The 18,786-nt window shown below is 39.0% G+C and overlaps 1 protein-coding gene across 2 annotated transcripts in view; it reads left to right on the top strand.

The window, feature by feature from the left end:
- The window catches only part of rrn3 (RRN3 homolog, RNA polymerase I transcription factor), an 84,326-nt gene that overhangs the window by 58,452 nt on the left and 7,088 nt on the right, over positions 1-18,786 (top strand). For both annotated transcript variants that reach the window (XM_061712524.1, XM_061712525.1), the window contains exons 15-16: positions 295-447; positions 7,871-7,955. In XM_061712524.1, the coding sequence (XP_061568508.1) occupies positions 295-447; positions 7,871-7,955 (238 nt within the window). The remainder of the gene's footprint in view (positions 1-294; positions 448-7,870; positions 7,956-18,786) is intronic.

Below are 18,786 nucleotides of genomic sequence, written 5' to 3'. Positions count from 1 at the left end.
TTTACTTTTTCTATCTGTGTCTTCTGTATCTTTTTGTTTTCAATACCCCATCTTCAACTTTTCCCTGAGCGTGTTAGTCATGTGCCTTGTGTCCCACACACCGGCTCCATCTCTCTCCTCTCCCCCCAGTGCATGTCCCATTCAAATAATATTTGAATCTGTGAAATAAAAGTAGAGTAAGTTCTTATCAAATGAGCCATCAAATAAGCAGTCCTAACAGAGTTGAACAATATTTCTGGATAAGCCATGCCTTCACAGTCGCTCATATAAATCCTTTCTGCACTTTTGTTGCAGGAAGTATCAAGTGGTGTTCTGCTATACGATCATTGAGAGGAACAACCGGAACACGCTGCCAGTTGTCCGCAACTCTGCAGGAGGAGACAGTTCGACCACCAACACCAACCCTCTGGACAGCTTCTTCCCTTTTGACCCCTACCTGCTCAAGAGGTAACTATCAGCTAATTCTCCCTGTTCTTATTGTTTGTTGATAAAACATTGACATTCAGTGCGTTTACGTGGGAAGTTTAATTCCTCTTTAATTCAGAATTAAAATTAAATCCGATTTAAAATGAGTAAAAATTACCATGTAAACACCTAATTCCGAATGAAAATGGCCATTCAGAATTAAACTTAATTCCGAAGTAAGTGGCTGGTTTATTCTGAATAGAATAATTCCGTGATCATGTTTACACTCATTCCTCTTTAAATTAATTCCGGTCTTTCTTTCTGTTCGTTCCCTCGCCCGTCTGTCTCCATGACGTTTATATTCCGCGCTGGGCTGGTTTTCCAAACAAAGTTTCAAGATGGCAGCACGCAGTAAACGCTGGTGAAGAGCAGAGACCATTTATTTAATAAATAGAAATCATTAAAAGAACAGATGGAAACAGGAAACATCAAAATTATCAGCTTTTCAAAGTTGTATCGGCTAAGTTAGTTTTACTTCCGGTATTTTAACTTCCGGTCCGCCCCCCTATCCAATCAGAATCTTCCCAACCCCCAGACCTGGAGAGGAATTGGATAAAGCCGATCAAACGTGTTTTCCATGTAGGGCTGAACGATTAATTGCATTTGCGATAATATCGCAATGTGATAAAACGAGATTTTCTAATCTCAAAGGCTGCGATTTGACCAGTCACGTGATCTGGTCACGTTGCCGGCAGCGAAAAAAAAGTCAACAGTGCCGCATGTCCGCCTGTAACCTATCTACCGTGGCCTCAGTGTTAGGGCTCGGCCAGGCAGGGCTTTATAAATACATGGGCTTTATAAATCTATTAAATATGTGAGCGCGGAGTCGGCGAGGAGCTGTGCGCAGTGCCGAGCACGAGCCGGGCGTGCGCCGGCGGACAGTGGAGTCGCGCTGTGAAGCCAGATTTATGGTTCCGCTTTAAATCGACGCAGAGCCTACGCCGTAGGTCATGCGGCGACGCGCGCCGTACGTTGTGCGTACCGCGTACCTTACGGCATAGGCTCTGCGTTGGTGTAACGCGGAACCATAAATCAGCCTTAAACCACACCTGCAGCCCGACAGCTCATCAGGAGAGCGGGGCTGCGAGTTGTTCATTGCTGGTTCGTTTTGTTAACTCTGTGAGCTTTGTTGGTTTGTTTGTTAGTTTGCTGGTGGTTTTTTTCTCTCTCTGTGATTCAGAATCAGAATCAGCTTTATTGGCCACGTTCGAACATTGTCCAACAAGGAATTTGACTCCGGTAGTTTCGCTCTATGGTATTAAAGGAAAACAATAAACAAATGAACAATAAGCAAATGTGGAATTTCTATGTACAGTATAAACATTTTAAAGGTGCAGCAGTTTGAGGTAGTGACAATAAGTATGACCTGTTTACAATTTCAACAGACAAAAATTATGCAAAAAATATACAAAGTGAGAGGTGCAGCAGAATGAGGCAACATGAATATTAAAGAGGGTGCTAGATGATTTATTTATATATTGATGATTTATTTATATATTGCACGTGTTTAGTTACTTGCTCTGAGACTGTTATTTGTGAGAGTTCATCAGAGCAACTGCTTGCGGGAAGAAACTGTCCTTGTGTCTGGAGGTTCTGGCGCACAGCTCTGTAGCGCCGTCCAGAGGGGAGGAGTTGGAACAGACTGTGTCCCGGGTGTGAGGGGTCAGCAGAGATGCTACCTGCCCGTTTCCTGGTCCTGGACCGGTACAGGTCCTGTTTCCTGGTCCTGGACCGGTACAGGTCCTGGATAGATGGGAGGTTAGTCCCAACCAATGTTCCCTCTAATTTTTCATGTATCTGGGCATACACACAAGCTCCCTGAGCAAACTGAGGACTACTGTGAGCAACATCAGATATGCACGCTTTATTTTTAAATAAGTAATTTAGTCCACTTAAAAAAAGACAAAAATCTGAAAAATGGGATGTGTAGATGTTATACAGTATGTGAGAGTCCTGGAAGAGCCATAGAGCCATAGAGCCATAGAGCCATAGGAAGAGTCCTGCTTTAGCGCTGGATCAGTGCTTTAAGTGGACCAAAATAAGTTCCGGTACTCCCCTTATTCAACTAATGTCAGGTAAATTAGGCGGTGGTAGCGGATGATTAAGTGATATATTTAAATACTAGGACATGATCCTGTTTTATTGAATTTTCCAACAAATTATGTGTACACAAGAAAACGCTCACATTCACTGGTAGACAGTACTCGAGTTGTAAAAAAAAATCAGGGGGGATGGTGGATTTTATCATATGGGGACAGATAATTTGTGCTGATTACAAATAATATAATATATTACAAATAATAGCAGTGACCAAAACACCTGCAGAAATACTGCAGGAATGACGTAGCAGCAGTTAAATGCAGCCTTCTGTAAGCTTTAAATATCCACTGGGCTTACATCAAATACATTAAAACACAACAATAAAAAACACTTTTCTGAACTTATCAATATGACTCTGTCCTTCACAGGATAAGTAAAATGGATCACTGCAAAAACTCACAATCTTAACAAGAATATTTAAGATTGACCCACCAGTCTGGCCCTCGGCAGGAGGGTCCCCCCTTATGATCCAGGTCCTGCTCAAGGTTTCTTCCCTCCTAAAGGGGAGTTTTTCCTTGCCACTGTTTGGCTTAAGGTTTTTCTCCCACTAGGGGAGTTTTTCCTTGCCACTGTTTGGCTTAAGGTTTTTCTCCCACTAGGGGAGTTTTTACCTGCCATTGTTTATGTAATTACTGCTCGGGGGTCATGTTCTGGGTATGGGTCTCATTTTAGTAAAAAAAATCTCATTACACTTAAAACAAGACTCATCACTGGTAAAAACATCAATTTTAACTTGTTTCAAGTAGATTTTCAATTAAAATAAGTAGAAAAAATCTGCCAGTGGAACAAGATTTTTTTTGCTTGTAATAAGAAGATAAATCTTGTCCCATTGGCAAATTTTTCTACTTATTTCAAGTGAAAATTTACTTGAAACAGGTGAAAATTGTCAAAGAACATGTTTCTGGTGTTATTTTTCTGGTGATGACTCTAAATGTTGAAATAGCAGTAAAACCACATTCATTGATGAAATGACGGGATGGAAAGGGGGGATGGCAGTTTTAATCCCCCAAAACAATAAAGAGTGAGTTCGGGAGTTTTTTCTCCAGGTCTGTTATCTGGTCGGCCAGCCGCTGGGTGGCTTCAGCCACACACGCGTCCGGTGGAATGTATACGGCGACCAGAACAAAGGATGAAAACTCCTGCGGTGAATAAAACGGTTTACAGTTCACAAAGAGTGTCTCTAAGTGAGGACTGCAAGAATCTTTTGCACTGTGGCATCCGTGCACCAACCTTCGTTTATATAGAGGCAGATCCCGCCGCCTTTTCGCTTCCCTGATAATTCCTTGCAGCGATCCGCCCGGATTCAGGGCTGCCAGGGAGCGTACCAAAAATCCCAAAATTTCCAAAATCCCGGTTCTTTGTGATGAGCATAAGAAGTTCATCTATTTTATTTGTAAGGGAGCGTATGTTCCCCAGGTGGATGGAGGGGAGCGCGGTTCGGAAACCTCTCTCTCTCAGCCGCACGAGGGCTCCAGCGCGTTTCCCCCGCCTGCGTCTCCTGCAGAGCCGGTAAACAGCGGCTGCTGCTCCGACTAAAATCTCCTTAATGCTGTCCGGGTCGGAGAAAATTGGGCAAGATGTGCCGGGAGAAGACTTCCTAATATGAAGTAATTGTTCTCTGCTGAAGGTGACCCGTGAAGGGCAGCAGAAAACTAAAAATAAACAAAAAGCAGAAAAAAATCAGAGAGCGAGACACCGAGGCGACCGTAGGCGGCGCCATCTTGCCAAGTTGATTTTTGAGTTATTTATGAAGAAGTTCTGAGTTCCCTGTGAGGAAGGTTTTTTTTTGCTCCCTGTGGGAGTTTTTCTGTGTTTTTCTATTAAACTACGCCTCGTTTTGGCTAAAGTTTAACCCGGTTTGGTGTCGTGCGATTGTGTTCAGAGAGAACGACCCATAACACTCGTGTGTACAGACGTGTGTAGACGTTTTAAAGAGGTAAAGCCACAGATTTGTTTTCTTTATTGTTGTAATCTGTGCTTTAAATAAATGTGGCATTGTTTATTATAAAACAGACTGATTTATTGCTTGTGTAGTTGAAAAATACATGAGAACAGGACCTTGAAAAAATAATCGCATATTAAATCGCAATCGCAATATTGAGGAAAAAAATCGCAATTAGATTATTTTCAAAAATCGTTCAGCCCTATTTCCATGTAAACCTTAATTCAGAATTACTATTTCCATGTAAACTGGAAGGAAAATAGTTTAATTCTGAATAATTAATCCTGAACATGGTGTAACCGTGGTATTGTATGTTTTGTACAGTGGTAAAAACACTGCAGTTGCATGGTTGATCGTTAAAGGAGGCTTGAATAGTTAAGTATTTCAAAGCAACTGATCATTAGGGTGTTTCCCTGAAAGCTCTTCTTACAGTTCAGGTTGTCCTTAATGTTCAATTCAATTTTATTTATATAGCGTCTATAACGGGGGTCGGCAACCCGAAATGTTGAAAGAGCCATATTGGACAAAAAACACAAAAAACAAATATGTCTGGAGCCGCAAAAAATGAAAAGTCTTGTATTAGAATGAAGGCAAATGGCGAAAGGCGAAATGTCGAGAAAAAAAGTCAAAATTTCGAGAAAAAATTGGAAATGTTGAGAAAAAAGTAGAAATGTCGAGATTAATGTTGAAGTACAATCTCGAGAAAAAAGTAGAAGAAAAAAAAAAAATTTTTTTGGAAAAAGCTCCAGGAGCCACTAGGGCAGCGCTAAAGAGCCACATGCGGCTCTAGAGCCGCAGGTTGCCGACCCCAGGTCTATAACAACAGAAGTTGTCTCTAGGCGCTTTACAGAGACCCAAAACATGATGACCCAAATGTCCTTTGTTTCCAAAAAGGATTCCAAAAGCTTGAAAGAAAAAAAAAAAAAAAAGAAAATAGCATTTAATCACAATAATGCATTTGAGTCCAAAATGATTCAGAACAAACAACTAAAAGAAGCCATGAAAGTGTATAAGGAGAAGGTGGAGCAGATGGATCTCCAGGGCCAACCGTGTCCAGAGTTGTGATTGTTGTCATGCATTTTGGTAAGCTATGGTGCTTCTGGGACACGTGAATGCATCAGCTTTTGGGCACATGAGATGAAACTGGAGCTTTACAAAGAGTACATGGATTTCAACATCAATCCTTAAGTTTCAATTTATTACAGTGACCATTCAGGGCTGTTTTTCTTTAAACACATTTGCTTGGCTGCATTTAGCCCTGTACAGAAGCTTGTAAAATTAGACATTTACATTCTAGGAGTGGAACTGAATCAGGTACATCTGATGTTCATACTCTTGCAGTTTTGAGTAATGTATAAAAAGGATTATGAGTTAGTCTCAAGCAAAAGATGGCAGCTCCATAAAGACAAAGAATTATGATATTTCTGTTGCAATGTAAAATAGTTGAGGGGGGGATGAAGGGGGATGGCACCCCCCCTGAAATAAAAACGGTCCAAATCATCCCCCCTGAAATAAAAACGGTCCAAATCATCCCCCCTGAAATAAAAACGGTCCAAATCATCCCCCCTGAAATAAAAACGGTCCAAATCATCCCCCCTGAAATAAAAACGGTCCAAATCATCCCCCCCTGAAATAAAAACGGTCCAAATCATCCCCCCCTGAAATAAAAACGGTCCAAATCATCCCCCCCTCTGTAAAACTGCCATCCCCCCTTTCCATCCCTTATGTCATTTCATCCATGAATGTGGTTTTACTGCTATTTCAACATTTAGAGTCATCACCAAAAAAAAACACCGGAAAAATAACTTTTCACCTGTTTCAAGTAAATTTTCACTTGAAATAAGTAGAAAAATGAGACAAGTGAGACAAGATTTATCTTCTCATTACTAGCAAAAAAATCTTGGCAGATTTTTCTACTTATTTCAAGTGAAAATCTACTTGAAACAGGTGAAAATTGTTGTTTTTTCCAGTAATGAGTCTTGTTTTAAGTGTAATGAGATTTTTTTTTTACTAAAATGAGACATTTTAACTAGAAATGAGACAAATATATATAAGTTCAGAAAAGTGTTTTTTATTGTTGTGTTTTGATGTATTTGATGTAAGCCCAGTGGATATTTAAAGCTTACAGAAGGCTGCATTTAACTGCTGCTATGTCATTCCTGTAGTATTTCTGCAGGTGTTTTGGTCACTGCTATTATTTGTAATATATTATATTATTTGTAATCAGCACAAATGATCTGTCCCCATATGATAAAATCCACCATCCCCCCTGATTGTTTTTTACAACTCGAGTACTGAAAATACTTGTATGATGTTGGAGCCTAAAACCTCTTACCTTAATGCCTTATTCTTCCCCTATCATAGGAGCCTAACTAATTCTGTTACAAATCTAGCCTGTTTTCTTCTTAAGGTGGGACATATTAAAGCATCCTCACAGATTACCTTAAAGGTATTTACTACCTCCATCTGGCCCATGAAGTTGGAGTTTTACAGAACAGGGCCACCCAAACATGTTCTTGTCTAGGACCTCCAACAAGCTAGAAACAGCCTTGCGTAATCACGCGTTACCTGATCAATGAGGACAAAAGCAGGGAGCCCGTTAGCATCGCTGTGCATTCATTTTCACCATAGGAAATTAATTTCATACACTGAATCACAATTTTCAAAATGTTTTCAATATTTTGATAAAATAAAAGGTCTCATTTTGTCCCCTTCCCTCTAGCTGCCAACTCCAGATGCAGAAAAAGCCCATTTAACTTTGTAAAGTTTATCACTAATTACAGCCAGACCTGTGTGTCAGCATGAACAAACACAGTCAATCACATTAGCCTGGATTTAAGCCTGCCGTGTTTGTTGCAGACCATTTATTTGCGGGACACTTAAACGTATGAATATCCTTTAGCACAGAGGAGCACTCTGGCCACGGCAGCTTCTTCACATGGTTGGATTTGAATATCAAGGAGATCATGCTTCTAAACGCTGGTGTATCTTAACAAGACAAAATGGTAAATGGCTTACACTTATATAGCGCTTTCCAGCTGTACTCCTACAGCCCTTTACAACGCTTTACACTGTAGACATTCACCCACACACCCGCACACACACACACATTCACACACCGGTTGTTGGCGGAGCTGCCACACAACGGCGCTGGCCTGACAACCGGGAGCAACTGGAGATTCAGTGTCTCGCCCAAGGACACTTTGGTGGACACAGGAGGAACTAGGAATCAAACCACTGACCTTCAGGTTCATAGGCCAACGCTCTACCAACTGAGCCCCCTTCCCCATAAGACAAATTAAACTATAAAAGCAAAGTCCAACCAGCGTCTCTAGGAGTTTGTTTTCTTCTGTTCATGTCCAGGTCTGGTCAGGTGATTGAGCCGCTACACCAGGTCTGGGAGGAACTAGAGGACACGGAGCTGATACCCACTAAAGCAGGTCACAAGGTGAGAAGTGTGTGTGTGTGTGTGTGTATGTATATATGTATATATATATTAAAATCAATTCAATTTTATTTATATAGTGTCTATTACCAGCAGAACTTGTCTCTAGGATCTTTCCAGAAACCAGAACATGAACCCTCGAGTAGGGCTGGGCGATTATACGATCTCGATTTGTGATCGCGATCAAATTAAGTTCGATCACGGTGATCAGCTGTGGGTCTACTTTCTCGATCACGTGCAAAACATGCTGCAGCAAAGTGCACGACAACCAATCACAACCCGCTTTCCTGGCACCGCGCTGTCTGCATTAATTGATCATGCATGACATGCCGCGGCAAGTTGCATGACCATAGGCAGTAAAGTAGTCACATCTGTCTCCTCTGCACTGGTGGGAGCAAGCGTGACCAGAGAGAATAAAACTACAAGACAACAACCGCAGGCTAGCGTTAGCTTAGCTTCGAGCCGACCGGGACTCGCGGTTATTTACTTATTTATTTCACCGGACAACTTCTTCCGAGCGTACAGGAGGAGGGTGTGATGGATTCACAAAATGCCCTTCGTGATGGATGTATTGTGTATTCGAACCGCACTCATTAAAGTTGTGATTCGCTCTGCTTGTACCACAAATTACTCATCACCGCCGACTTCAGAAACTCCGCGGCCCCGACATGGGTGTGTGTGTGCGTCCGTGCGTGTGTGTGTGTGCGTGCGTGCGTGTGTGCGCGCTCAGCGGAGTGATTGTGTCGGAGCGCGGAGGCAACAAGCAGAGCTCAGCAGATGACGCCGTAGGCTCTGCGTTGGTGTAACGCGGGACCATAAATCAGCCTTAAGTCCCTTTAGGCTAATACTGTGAGAAATAACCTCAACAGTTAATAAATGTAATAAAACTGCCGTTTCTGCTGGCTACTGAGTCCTGTAAGTGGCGAGTGAGTTTTAAGGTTTTAACTCCTTAATTACCAGCCAGCGTCAGAGTCACGCACAGTACACAAACTGTGATGTTAGAGAGCCACCTGTTGGTCAATTTAAGCAACCGCATCGCCAGCTGCTTGACAGTGGCTCAACTCATTAGTTTACTGTTTTTGTTTTTAATAATGTCATTGCAATTTTATCTATGCAATTGTGAAAAAAATGGCAAAATAAATGAAAAACTGTGAACAACCGCATTCCGTAGGCTATTCAGTACTCAGTATTCAGCCAAGTCTTAAAATTTTATTCCGCTTCAGTTTCGGCCTCAAATTTTCATTTCGGTGCATCCCTAGTTTTTTCGGTGGGTACCACTGGTAGCATTCTGGATTCTTGTTAAAACATGCTATTTGCTTTATTTGTTAATAAAAAAACAACTAATCTCTGGTTTCTTTCTATTTTATTCCAGAAGGGAGGGGGGATCTTCTGATTTAAAAAAAATCGTGATTAAAAATCGAGATCATTCAATATGGGAAAAAAAATCGTGATCACTTTTTTTGCCATATCGCCCAGCCCTACCCTCGAGCAGTTATTACATAAACAATGGCAGGTAAAAACCTGCACCAGGACCTGGATCATAACATATGGATAGATATAGATATGAGAGGCAGCAAATGTGACAGTACTGGCAACCACAGACTCGTAGAGCACCCTCAGCATCTACACCAAACGTTGGAGGACCTCTGCCTTGAGTCAGCTCTGGCCACTTCCTTTGTCTTTGTCATGTTGAACAACATTGCCATTGCCTGTATTCAACAGACAACGGCAGCAAAAGTCTGTTCTGGTCCAACTCTGAGGTGCAGATGTTCATAAACCTGGTGCTGAGGAGAGAATTAAAAAGGGATCTAGATGGAGATAAGGAACGACCAGATAATTGAAGCCTCATAAATCACCTCCAGGCAAAAGTATTCCCACAAAAATGGTCTGGTTACAGTCAGAAAGGTCTAGTAGATCCAACATGTTTACATGTCTCTCACTCCGCTCACACGTCTGCAGACGGGACACCGCCGTGTCAAAATGGAGCCTGCACCTCTACTTTTGATTGACAGCTCATCGGACCAATCAGGAGCTTCCCTGTCCCCTCCACCGACTTCCTAGCGAATGAACTTCATGTATGGAAATGACGCGGACGTCCGGCTTTTGTCATGAAAAAAACTTAGCCAATTGCAGCGATCGCCCTGGTGACTGGCACATTGTAGCCAATGAAATGCTGAAAACAACGATATGACGTTGCAGGGGGTCGGGATAAATCCTACTGAAGGAAATTTCAATCAGAATGTGAAATCACCGCTCGGATGAGACGTGCGTCCGTGTTTTTACTCTTTATATGTATTTATATATATTTCAGCACTATTTATAGTGAATCTGGATATATGGTAGGATACCTCTAAGTGTCAGTTTTCATTAGAGACCGAAATTATGACTGTACGTTGAAAGATTCAAGAGTTATGCCCATGGGACATAATCTAATCTCTAATAATAATAATAATAATAATAACAGTCTTTGTAAGACATAGTCTTACAAAAACGTGTAAAATACTCATTTTTTTGTGGTATTGTTATCAAATTAGATAATTAGATAAGGCTTCAGGCTGTGGTCTCAAGTCACAGATTCTCTCATCTGCAGACATCTGATTACGAAACAAATGTCCGGCTGAAATAAAAACCTTCTATTTCAGTGTGTTCAAACTGAGATTACTGAATTATACCCCAAGAACCAGTGGTCCATGGACATTAATATTCAACCCACTCTCACATGAAAACGTACCCTGCCTACGTTGGTCCAAAGTGCAAAAACGTAGAGGGGTTACAATATTAGCCCTTGAAATGTATAACTGTTACATTTTTAAATGTATAACTGTTACATTTTTCTGCATATTCATTTTGCGTCCAAGTCACGTGACTTTTAAGATTCTGGCCGTGACAGCAACAAACATGGTGGACATTTTTCATTTTTGAGTGAAAGAAATCAATATTTTGAGTTAGTTTCTGCATAGAAATATATATATTTTACTTTCATAATATTCTTTTTAAAATTTTAAAAATGTGAAAAAGTAACATTTTGGTTGTTCGACGGTGCTGTGAAAAAAATCAATATTTTGATGCTTCCTCGTTGTTCGGAATTATTTTCAGATCTCGCCAGAATAATAATTTGAAATTGCAACATTTTGGTGCTGTGATACGTGGCCGTGATATATACACGGCCACGTACAGTATGCCGGCGGGGATTCCCCCCCCAAACCAGATTTTGATAGCGGAGCGAGTCGAACCCACAGAAAGCAGTTTTATTTTGAAAACCAACCGGATTTTCTTGCATTCCAAAAGTCTGACTTCCGGCCCGCCAAAATAAAAGATACAGCCAGACAATGAAAAAATTAAAATAATCCCTCTGGGATCCCCCTAAACGTCATAGTGACGAGGGGGACCCTGGACACGTGACAGATGCCCACATCGTGTGCCGGTTAATATTTAAGATAGTTAAGTTTAGAGTAATTAAACTAAGTAGGGAGGCTGTTATAATAATAATAAATAATAATAAATAATTTGAATTAATTATTAATTATATATCAGACTTAACCTCCAGAAATTAATTAATAATTTATATTAATCATAATATTAATATTTAGTATAATAATAAATACACCTGTAGCACAAACCAGTGTTTATAGCAAACATTCAGAGACATTATCAGACAATGATTAATGACAACATAAGTAATGTGACTGTCTTTCAACCATTTCTTAACATCAACCTCAAATATTTGAAGGGATGGCACTCCACTGTTCTGGTGTCTAAACCGTGCAGTATCTTATAAAGTAAACAAACTTTGGCATGAACAAAACAAAAAAAAGTCACAAGCTCAAAAAGTTGTATTTTTCTACAATACTGCAATAGTTCGGCTTTTTGTCCAGCGCTTTAAAAGCTGAGGGAAGTTAGTGAACCAGGTTGCCAGATCTGTGATCCCGTTTTCCACGCATATTAGCATATGTAGCAGTGCGTCGTTGACTAAGTACAGGCGGAGTTGTCAAGTGATGCGTGAAAAACGCTGACAATAGCAAACCTGGCAACCACTAATATTGAGTTTTTTTAGCCACTTACCCAAAAACACGGTCCGATTAATTTTCCATGGATGATTGCAATTACTGTAGAAACAGTATATAATTTATCTAGACTTCAGGTCTTGAATGTGTTAAACTATACTTTTGAATCTAAACTATTCATCAGTCCGACCATCTCTTCTTCTTAGATTTTTAGATTTAGATTTATTTATTTGCACAGTTAAACATTACACAAATAAAAGTACCAACTTAAAAAATTTAAAGTGCAGGAAGAGGCGAAAACTCAAAGAGCTTATCAGGTGCCTCCACCTATAGTTAACATAAAATTTAATATCATACTTATAAAAACAAAATATACAAATTATCAGTTAGAAATCTATAGATTAAAGAAATGAAAGGAAAATTACAAAGAATTTACACAAAAGAAAAATGATCGGGTAAATGAAAAACGAGTACAATTTAATAATTAAGAAACAAACAAAAAAATAAACGACTAAATAACAAACCAGATGAACAAAAAAATAATAATTTCAAGGAGATTACACAAGACGGTAACATTTTTCAGCACATCCATTACTTATGCCAGAGCAGTTCCATTCACAAAACAAAAAGTAAGTGGTGTTTCAGACATCCTTTAAAACCTTGTACAGAGAAGCATTTTTTTGCTAAATGGGAATATGTATTCCATAGTTTGACCCCCCCTGTACCGTATTGCATATTTACCCCTGGTTGTAACACACTGTATTTACCCCTGGTTAGGTTTTGAACTATTATTTTCCGATCTCCGATCAAAGCCGATAGGGCCATTTTCGGCCCGATCCCGATCGGGGGCCGATCGATCGGTGCATCTCTAGTACTCAGTCAAGGAGTTTTCCTCCAGAAGGCCTCTCTCAGCTGCTGTGGAGTTGTAAGCTCTGGACGCTACGTTGCAGAAGGCGTCTCGACACTGCTGCGCCAGCTCAGGTGTAAGTTTGGAGAGAAACTTTTCTTGAGTTTCGGTGTATCTTTTACCCTCAGCTCTCACTGGACCATACTTGGACGTTCTTTGGGGCTGAGGCCTGGCAACTGGACAGAGAAGGTAGTGGTGGTGTTGGCCTTTGCAAACCGGATTTCCACACAGATAGATTGTTTTCTTGCAGTCTTGGCCGGGGTGGAGTTCGCGGCATCTTTTGCAGGCACCAAGTTGTTGTGCTGCATACCTTCTCTCCGATGGCTTCAGGTTGGTCCTGAACTTCCTGCAGAAGTACAGTCTCTTTCTGTGCTTTGGGTCACCACGAAGTATGCAGCCTTCTGTTTCACTGCTGGACTTGGTCATCTTTGTTCTGGCGTACTTTTGAAACTTCATCCTCTCTCTAGTGGGTTCGACAAAATTTTTTAGCTGATCTAGCTGCTCATAGATGGCTTCTTGTGACTTCAGGTATGTGATGAGCTTGTCGAAGCGGTTTTGGGTAAGAAACCGGTAAGAAACGGTTTTTAGTAAGTCTACTTAATAAACATGTTACAACCAGGGGTAAATATGCAATACGGTACAGGGGGGTCAAACTATAGAATACATATTCCCATTTAGCAAAAAAATGCTTCTCTGTACAAGGTTTTAAAGGATGTCTGAAACACCACTTACTTTTTGTTTTGTGAATGGAACTGCTCTGGCATAAGTAATGGATGTGCTGAAAAATGTTACCGTCTTGTGTAATCTCCTTGAAATTATTATTTTTTTGTTCATCTGGTTTATTTAGTCGTTTATTTTTTTTGTTTGTTTCTTAATTATTAAATTGTACTCGTTTTTCATTTATCCGATCATTTTTCTTTTGTGTAAATTCTTTGTAATTTTCCTTTAATTTCTTTCATCTATAGATTTCTAACTGATAATTTGTATATTTTGTTTTTATAAGTATGATATTAAATTTTATGTTAACTATTGTAATTAATCATTGTCTGATAATGTCTCTGAATGTTTGCTATAAACACTGGTTTGTGCTACATGTGTATTTATTATTATACTAAATATTAATATTATGATTAATATAAATTATTAATTAATTTCTGGAGGTTAAGTCTGATATATAATTAATAATTAATGCAAATTATTTATTATTATTATAACAGCATCCCTACTTAGTTTAGTTACTCTAAACTTAACTATCTTAAATATTAACCGGCACATGATCGGGGGCATCTGTCACGTGTCCAGGGTCCCCCTCGTCACTATGACGTTTAGGGGGATCCCAGAGGGATTATTTTAATTTTTTCATTGTCTGGCTGTATCTTTTATTTTGGCGGGCCGGAAGTCAGACTTTTGGAATGCAAGAAAATCCGGTTGGTTTTCAAAATAAAACTGCTTTCTGTGGGTTCGACTCGCTCCGCTATCAAAATCTGGTTTGGGGGGGGAATCCCCGCCGGCATACTGTACGTGGCCGTGTATATATCACGGCCACGTATCACAGCACCAAAATGTTGCAATTTCAAATTATTATTCTGGCGAGATCTGAAAATAATTCCGAACAACGAGGAAGCATCAAAATATTGATTTTTTTCACAGCACCGTCGAACAACCAAAATGTTACTTTTTCACATTTTTAAAATGTTACCGTTTTACATTATTCTGACGAGATCTGAAAAAATGCAACCACGAGCAAGCAAGTGATTATGTAAATTCACTGAGTGAATATTATGAAAGTAAAATATATATATTTCTATGCAGAAACTAACTCAAAATATTGATTTCTTTCACTCAAAAATGAAAAATGTCCACCATGTTTGTTGCTGTCACGGCCAGAATCTTAAAAGTCACGTGACTTGGACGCAAAATGAATAGGCAGAAAAATGTAACAGTTATACATTTAACCCTCCGGGACACCTAGGCGCATTTTACGCGCTTTTCACTTTTCATTTTTGGATAATTTTGGCTGAGTTCATCCATATGGCATGAATTTTGGTGAGATTGTGTATTTTTATATGATCTTTATATTTCCAGCTCAGTTCCTACAGTAAGTCTAAAATACACTCTGTAAAATACAATTGTTACACTCTGACCCCTTAGCGCAAAAAACGCGCCATTGAAACCCATTCAAACTTCAATTTTTGATCTCGCTTCCATTAAAGCATAATAAATGCATTTTATTATATCTAGGTGTCAATCTGGTCTTTTGCCTTGGAATTGATCATATTTACTACTCTGAACCAGATTACCTAATTTTTACCATATTTGGCATATGGAGAAAAAACATGCTATTTCCACTGGATGGCACCGTCACAATTCACCCCTCCCCCTCCCTTAATGTGTGTGTGTGTGTGTGTATGTGTGCATGTACAGTTAGTATATGGGTGTGTGTGTGTGTGTGTGTGTGTTTGTGTGTGTGTGGTGTGTGTGTGTGTGTGTGACCTTATGACATTATCAGCAAAGGCTTTCAAGTGCCACTGTTTTCATTCATTCACATCGTTTTTGTGCAGAAGTTTAAAGCCCCTCTAAGATTATTTTGTATAAATGCACACCACACACACCTACACAAGAGGTCCATAAACACAAATAAATCGAAACATGGGGCATTTTGAATCACATGAAAGGTGCAGCCATAGAGAGAATCATGCTTTTTGTTGAGTCGTTTACACAGCTGCGACTGCAGCCAAAGTTTATAAAAATGCAACCTGTGGAACTAGTCATTTCTTATTTGGCAAGATGGAGAGAGCCTATTGAGTGCACAACGCTTTGGACATAGCGATGGAGTCTGATTCTGATCGCGAGCAAGAGGAATCTGACACAGAGAACACAGATACTACAGACGAGGAACTGGTGTCTGAATCGTCTTCTGAGAGCTTTGATGTGTCCTATGACAGGGAGGAAGATGAGACTTCCAGAAGTGGGGAAATTCAGTGGCAGTGAAATTTGCTTTCATCCTTTGGACCACCGTGGATCCCTTATGGCAACGGGGAAAAAGTTAGCGGAGGAGGCTGTTCATTGAGGAGCTGGGGAAGACTCTTGTAGCTCCACAAATGACAAGGAGACGCCACCTCCCCGCACACCAGCTGCTGCGGCCTTGGTGTTGGTGCTGAACTCAAAGGAGACCCAGGTCCAAGCTCAAGTGCAAGCCCATCCCCAGACACCACCCCGAGGAGGAGGCAGTGTGTTTTGAGCACCAGCAACAAACTCCTACGTCTACTCCACCTGCAGAAAGTGCGACAGTCCCATCTGCAAGGAGCACTACCAAATTGTTTGCAGCTCCTGCCTCACCTGAACTGACTCACACACACACTCACACACGCACACACACACACACACGCACACACACACACACACACACACACACACACACACACACACACACAGGGTCTCTTTCTCTCTGTCACAATTTTGTTGCTGTTATTGAATGTTATTGAATGTTATTTAGTCAGTTTTGATGTTCCTGGCTCACTGTTCCTGGTTCATTGTTCATTGTTTCACTTCTGGGTAAAAAAGTATGTGTTATAGCTACCTTTTGAAATGCATAAAAAATAATAATGCATGAAGATCAATGTTGCTGCTCTGTGTTCCCTGTGTTGTTCATCTAAAAACATGGCATCATGACAAAAACCTGGCATTTAAAGGGTTAAATCTTTAAAAAATAATGAATATTTGATATTAATACTTAGGTCAGATATTGGTGAAACAAATTAGCTCAATAAAAGTGGAATATAATATTAATGTATAATATGTTTTATAGCTACCTTATGAAAAGCGCGTTTTTTGCGCTAAGGGGTCAAAGTGTGAGTATTTGACACTGCACAAAAAATAATAATGCATGAAAATCAATATTGCTACTCATCATTGACATATCCCAGGCTGTAATAACCCAAAACAAAAAAATCTACTTTGCATGTAGTATATTGAAAATAATTCAATTTTTCTGTTTTTTTCATCTAAAAACATGGTGGCATCGTGACAAAAACCTGGCATTTAAAGGGTTAAATCTTTAAAAAATCATGAATATTTGATATCAATACTTAGGTCAGATATTGGTGAAAGAAATTAGCTCAATCAAAGTGGAATATAATATTAATGTATAATATGTTTTATAGCTACCTTATGAAAAGCGCGTTTTCTGCGCGAAGGGGTCAGAGTGTAACTATTTGACACTGCACAAAAAATAATAATGCATGAAAATCAATGTTGCTACTCATCATTGACATATCCCAGGCTGTAATAACCCAAAACAAAAAAATCTACTTTGCATGTAGTATATTGAAAATAATTCAATTTTTCTGTTTTTTTCATCTAAAAACATGGTGGCATCGTGACAAAAACCTGGCATTTAAAGGGTTAAATCTTTAAAAAATCATGAATATTTGATATCAATACTTAGGTCAGATATTGGTGAAAGAAATTAGCTCAATCAAAGTGGAATATAATATTAATGTATAATATGTTTTATAGCTACCTTATGAAAAGCGCGTTTTCTGCGTGAAGGGGTCAGAGTGTAACTATTTGACACTGCACAAAAAATAATAATGCATGAAAATCAATGTTGCTACTCATCATTGACATATCCCAGGCTGTAATAACCCAAAACAAAAAAATCTACTTTGCATGTAGTATATTGAAAATAATTCAATTTTTCTGTTTTTTTCATCTAAAAACATGGTGGCATCGTGACAAAAACCTGGCATTTAAAGGGTTAAATCTTTAAAAAATCATGAATATTTGATATCAATACTTAGGTCAGATATTGGTGAAAGAAATTAGCTCAATCAAAGTGGAATATAATATTAATGTATAATATGTTTTATAGCTACCTTATGAAAAGCGCGTTTTCTGCGCGAAGGGGTCAGAGTGTAACTATTTGACACTGCACAAAAAATAATAATGCATGAAAATCAATGTTGCTACTCATCATTGACATATCCCAGGCTGTAATAACCCAAAACAAAAAAATCTACTTTGCATGTAGTATATTGAAAATAATTCAATTTTTCTGTTTTTTTCATCTAAAAACATGGTGGCATCGTGACAAAAACCTGGCATTTAAAGGGTTAAATCTTTAAAAAATCATGAATATTTGATATCAATACTTAGGTCAGATATTGGTGAAAGAAATTAGCTCAATCAAAGTGGAATATAATATTAATGTATAATATGTTTTATAGCTACCTTATGAAAAGCGCGTTTTCTGCGCGAAGGGGTCAGAGTGTAACTATTTGACACTGCACAAAAAATAATAATGCATGAAAATCAATGTTGCTACTCATCATTGACATATCCCAGGCTGTAATAACCCAAAACAAAAAAATCTACTTTGCATGTAGTATATTGAAAATAATTCAATTTTTCTGTTTTTTTCATCTAAAAACATGGTGGCATCGTGACAAAAACCTGGCATTTAAAGGGTTAAATCTTTAAAAAATCATGAATATTTGATATCAATACTTAGGTCAGATATTGGTGAAAGAAATTAGCTCAATTAAAGTAGAATATAATATTAATGTATAATATGTTTTATAGCTACCTTATGAAAAGCGCGTTTTCTGCGCGAAGGGGTCAGAGTGTAACTATTTGACACTGCACAAAAAATAATAATGCATGAAAATCAATGTTGCTACTCATCATTGACATATCCCAGGCTGTAATAACCCAAAACAAAAAAATCTACTTTGCATGTAGTATATTGAAAATAATTCAATTTTTCTGTTTTTTTCATCTAAAAACATGGTGGCATCGTGACAAAAACCTGGCATTTAAAGGGTTAAATCTTTAAAAAATCATGAATATTTGATATCAATACTTAGGTCAGATATTGGTGAAAGAAATTAGCTCAATTAAAGTAGAATATAATATTAATGTA

This window comes from Cololabis saira, chromosome 21, assembly GCF_033807715.1.
Source record: "Cololabis saira isolate AMF1-May2022 chromosome 21, fColSai1.1, whole genome shotgun sequence".
Lineage (NCBI taxonomy): Eukaryota > Metazoa > Chordata > Actinopteri > Beloniformes > Belonidae > Cololabis > Cololabis saira.
Note: the sequence above shows the minus strand (reverse complement) of the source record. Positions and strands in the feature narration are given on the sequence as shown.